Here is a 5,939-nt window from a genome sequence, read left to right on the forward strand (position 1 = left end):
ATATCACCGATAGCCCATTGATCAATCAGTTGAATACAATCATGTAAACCGTATTTTCATCCATCTGTTTAGTGAATACATATTTTCTTGCTGAATTATTAATATGAGCCGTGATAAAAATGTTTTCACTTTTTTATAACACTTCTTCAACAATGTGTCCTCCTTACCGTATTGTTTTTATATAACTGATCAATTTCGCTTGCATAAATTTACATATAAAAATGTATATGACTTTCCCTAGGTTTCAGCGTTTTTGTAATTATAATGACATTGATAATGTATTTAATTTCATCACTAATCTAGACTTTTCTTCTGTATGTTTTCCATTATTCATTTAAAGCTTTTAATACAAAACGTAAAAAACAATTATTTTCTTCTTCACGGATACTGCACAGTTTCAAACTTGTGGTGTGACTTAATTAAATTATGCATATAAATTATTAATTAGTGGCACCACATAAGTCTACTCTAATCACATAATGCGTTAAATAGAGATTCTTTTTCACTATTATTATTGTTTGCGATTCTTTGCACATGCGCATACTGAATATATATTTCTTTGATTAAGAAAGGTAATTTTAAAATTCTTATTTCGGCTTACTTTTGTTGAAGTTTACTTATTGTTTGTTTGTTGCTAAGCGCAAAACTACACAATGACTATCTGTGTTGTGCTAACCACGGGTATCGAAACCAGGTTTTTAAACGATAGAAGTCTTCAAATTTACCGTTGAGCCACTGAGGAATGGGCACTTACTTATTGAGGGCTCTTTTTTTTTCAGTCTACACGTTACGTCCTACTATTGATAACCAGGAGAGAGAGTACATTTGGTATTTTACTGAGATACTACTATAACTTGAAGATCATATAAAACTAATACATCACGAATGTTTTATAGGGTATATATTACTACTCAATTTGTGTTTGGTATTGAGTCTGGGATGCAGTTCATAAATTGAAAGAATTTACTAATAAAAGCAATTAGAAAAGTATCTTTTAATAATATTAAACACTTCACAGACAGTTGATAAGATGAGCATTTGGAAAAAGCGTATAAATTGTTTGTGCATCGTACAAACATCATTTTAACTTTTGTCTTCCCATGACAAAACTATCATAAACAATTATCTGTAACACAAAAAATGTTGTAGTTGGTTTCTTAAAAACTTAATACTAGAACTAGATAATTTCCATGTTCTTTCAGAAATTGAAAATGGAATATAGTTTTGAACCTTAAAAGCATCTTATGCGCGTGGGCTAAACGGTCAAGTCAATAGACCTGTGGAGTTCAGGTATGTCCGTTACTAATTTTGAGCTACTGACCAGCCATTAGCAGCCATAAAACACGAGTTTTATTCAGTTCTTTGAACCGAATAACGAAAGTAAGTATGACTTTATATAACGCGCCCGTACCTTGGACTCCTCTATCAGCAGCCCGGCTCGTTTGTAAAGATACGTTATAAATTGTATTTCTTTACGAAATTTAAATTAAACCATTAACTGTTAACACATTATAATAGCAATATTTCTGCGTGAGGACACCACTGACTGACATATTAACAGGCATGTTTTATAACTTGGGTCAAAATTCTTTATAATTAAATTCGCACAAAGCTACTCAAGAGCTATAGGCTATCTGCCCCAGCAGCCCCTAGTTTTGAAGTGACAGACGAAAAGAAAGGCAACTAGTAACCAGAATCCACCGAAAACTCTTGGAATGCTTTTGTTGGATCGAATAGTTGAATTTGACCATCATCCTTATAATACACCAAGGGCCCCGAAATACTGATTTTGTTTTTCTGTAACGGGATGCGAAATATGATCACACAGATTCATAGGTCGGTATGCTAATCATTTGATCACGCTTTACCCATTTATTATATGTATATATATATAACACTCTTTAATTCGTGGGTGGATTACAACTCACTACCGAACAATGCTAACACAATCTCTCGCATTAATGAAGTAATACTTAGATAGCCGTACTATTAGTTCTAAGATAGCCGTACTATTAGTTCTAAGATAGCCGTACTATTAGTTCTAAAATAGCCATACTATTAGTTCTAAAACATTCATAAATACCTGAATTTTCTAAAATCTTACCTTTTCTAACACGACAACTCTCTGGTTCAATTCCTCATAGCCAAGAATAAATCTGTGGTAGTCTGGATCGTTGTGAAGACTTACTACGGCCGTAATATAAACGAATTGTAATATGTCAATAAACAAGAAATACAAATGACATAAATGTGTGTGTATTAAGTTAGAATCAAATTATATATTTGTCATAACATTAAACATAATACTAAAAATATCATAACATGTCAATGAACAAGAAATACAAATGACATAAATGTGTATGTATTAAATTAAAATCAAATTATATATTTGTCATATCATTAAACATAATAATAAAAATATCATAACATGTCAATGAACAAGAAATACAAATGACATAAATGTGTATGTATTAAATTAAAATCAAATTATATCTTTGTTATATCATTAAACATAATAATAAAAATATCATAACATGTCAATGAACAAGAAATACAAATAACATAAATGTGTATGTATTAAATTAAAATAAATTTATATCTTTGTTATATCATTAAACATAATGATACTACCTCATGTTTTACAAATATTTTATAATTTGTTCCAAAATCTTATATCCCTACATTTTACGTATTCAGGCACACAAAGTTACAACATTCCAGTTGGATAAATTAGTGAAACTCTTGATAGTAGATATTGAACAATTCTCAATACTTTGTTAACCCGTTATTGCCAAAAATATTTCATTACGACTGCTTCCATGTTACCTAGTTAAAACAGTTTTGTAGGCCATGTTTTTGATATTATAATTTATTCATATGTATTGTTCACTAGAGGGAGTTTTAGGGTGGCGTGATGCACTCGTGACAACTTAAATTTTCTTTCAAGTTTGGAAAATTATCTGAACTATACAAAAACGCTGCCCCCCAGTGGACCAGCGGTATATCTGCGGACTTACAACGCTAGAACCCGGTTTTCGATACCCGTGGTGGGCAGAGCACAGATAGCCCATTGTGTAGCTTTGTGCTTAATTTACAAACAAACAAACAAAAACGCCAGTTAACCTAGAGGATAATTATTTTTTGTTTTGATTATTGAGTTAGAGAGTGCAACTTTCAGTTTGATTTGAGTTAGCGAGTGTAGTTGTCAGTTTGTCTGTTACTTTACTTTTGTTAATTTTGAGTTTGTTTTCCAATGAAGTACTAGAGATAGGGTAGGAGTTAACAAGTGACTGGCCAAATTTACTGAAAAAATTAGGCCTATCGCTTGGAGAGCTTGAAAAACTAGTGACAAAATAAATAAAACCCTTCCATTTTCATTAAATGCACTAGAGTTTGCTTTAATTCCACAGAAAGATTTAAAAGAACCAGTCCACCGATAGGAGGCGTTACAATATACTGCTGTGTTGTTTTTACGTAATGCACTTAAGCATGAGTAGCGTAAACTTTCTAATACGAAGTAAAAATGATTTTATTAACTTATAAATACATACATACAAAAACAACACACATATATGTAAGCCGATCTCATTGTACTAGACAATTTTTGTAGATGTAAAAACTTTTCAAAGAAATCCGTCGAATGCTTCATCGACTGACAACAACACTACAATAGCAGAAGAAAAAGAATAGTTACCAATATAAACTATGAACATGGCAATACGTTCAAGAGAAATAATAATAGCAAGAGTAAAAAGTAAATAAAACATGAATTTGGCGGTTTCTCACATGTTTAGGAGCCAGAATATGTGTTTGAAGTGTTTGTAAAAGATTAAAAACAATCCAAGCAATTTATTGATAATAATAAAGAAAACACTTTGGTATATAATGTGGTAAAACCTTCAAAATAAACGTTTATTCCAGGATTTGACAATATTTTAGTTTGGAATTTGATTAGGAAAGCAACGCTTAAGATAATATTATCCAATAAGATAAGGAAAAAGACAGTAAAAAAATATAGTTGTTAGCAAGATTCTGTAGTGTATTGTGCGAGTCTGAAAAACTATACATTAGCAGAAAATTAACGGAAAATATGATTCCAACAAAAGCCGAAGAATTTCCGAAGACTCGACACTCATGGGCTCAGACTACAGATATTAATGTAGCCAAGATAACCTTTGAGAGTCTTGTTATTGAAAATTAATGTTTGATGATCAAAGGCTGATATACTCATAAAAGAACTAAACTCAGTAGCGTATTAAGGAGGGTGCGAGGGGCGGGCCGCCCCGGTGACAACCAGAAAGGGGGGCATCAAGAAAGTTGAAATATCGGTACAAGTTTTCAAACCAAATGAAAAATTCGCCAAAGGAAGAAAAAAAAACAATAAAAATGTTCAAACTATTACAACTATTTTTAATGTTATTTTCCATTATAAAATAAAGGTTTATTTTTTATTGGCAATACAAAATTTACAAAAGAAAAATTAAGTATTTGATAAAAATTACATCGAAAGGCGAACGTTTGTTGACCTTTTAGTCATCAGTTTGTTGAGCATAGCCAGCCGGGTGCAACTGACATTCCAAGTCTAGTGTACATGACTCTCTGACTCTACGTACATGAGGTACGTTTCATTAAGTAATTATGACAAAGCATAAAGTGCTGGGGTTTATAACAATATCGTGGTACTTATACGAGTGTTCAGTAATTTTTGACAATGTGATATGTGATGTTTACTTATGTGTAAATGCATTTCCCAGACAAGATGGAGTGCTCGTTATGAACGCTGTGAACCAAGTGACGGCAAATTTTGAAAGGTTGACCTCAACCATTGAAGTACTGTGCAATTCCAAAGAAAATGTGGACACATGAAGATTAGCTCAGATTTTGCTGTCTGCTGTTTATGTGATTTCTCTTTTTTGAGTTACCTTTCTTTCTAGTGTGAAGTCCTGGAAGAAATTAATCTCACACAAAAGTATTTGCAAAGATTTGGAATCAACCTTGAAAAGTGCACTGTGAAGATCCAGCTCAAAAACTGTTTCTTGAAGATCAGCGCAATGGATTATGGAGAGGGCCATTCATGATGCAACAACAAAGTGTGAGGAAATGGACATTTCTATGGAGATAAGAGGGATATAAAGCTCCGAAAAAGGATGTCAGAAGAGATGGCAAAAGATACTGGTCTCACATTGCCAGAGGAAGTAAAAAGGGCTATGTTTAAATGTCTTGATCGCTTTAATCAAGAATTGGAGATTCGTTCTTAGCCAATAGATCAAATTCTGTCAATTTTCGCTGTTATTCAGCCAAACACTTTGGTTGTTGCAACAGAAGAAGAACTTCGGAAATATATTCCACATTTGACACAGATTTTCGAAGAAATCAGTGTGGAAATTGGACGACTTCGGAGACATTTGGAAGCTGGCAAAATCAGCGTTGAAACGGACAGCATTAGAGTTTCTGGTGTTTATTGTGAAATGTGATTTTTGTGAATCTCTGCCAAGCTTGTCCACTGTGCTTGACATTCTTTTTGACTGTCTGTGTATCTATTGCTTCATGTGAAAGAAGTTTTCAAAATTTAAATTGAAAACAATTTCTTTCGCTCGACCACGAGTCAGACAAAATTAACAAATCTGGTTTTAATTTCAATTGAACATGAATATGCAAAGAAGGTGAATTTTGATGACGTCATTGATCAATTTGCAGAAATTAAGGCTCGAAAGCAGAGATTGTAAATTCTCTCTATTTACCTTTGAATAATAGGCTTAACGTTGAGACTGGATTTCCTGTATTTTTTGTATAAATTCTCTCTATTTACCCTTGAATAATAGGCTTAGCGTTGAGACTGGATTTCCTGTATTTTTTGTATAAAATAACTCTATTTACCCTTGAATAATAGGCTTAGCGTTGAGACTGGATTTCCTGTATTTTTTGTATAAAATAACTCT

The 5,939-nt window shown here is 32.5% G+C and overlaps 1 protein-coding gene across 1 annotated transcript in view; it reads right to left on the reverse strand.

Moving 5' to 3' along the window:
* Positions 1–2,104: 2,104 nt before the first annotated feature.
* Positions 2,105–5,939, reverse strand: part of LOC111087932 (epidermal growth factor-like protein 8) — a gene marked incomplete at its 3' end in the record, with an annotated part of 55,725 nt that continues 51,890 nt past the window's right edge. Inside the window, exon 7 of the mRNA XM_022396388.1 lies at positions 2,105–2,187. Within this exon, the coding sequence (XP_022252096.1) occupies positions 2,105–2,187 (83 nt within the window). The remainder of the gene's footprint in view (positions 2,188–5,939) is intronic.

Source organism: Limulus polyphemus, unplaced genomic scaffold, assembly GCF_000517525.1.
Source record: "Limulus polyphemus unplaced genomic scaffold, Limulus_polyphemus-2.1.2 Scaffold2865, whole genome shotgun sequence".
Lineage (NCBI taxonomy): Eukaryota > Metazoa > Arthropoda > Merostomata > Xiphosura > Limulidae > Limulus > Limulus polyphemus.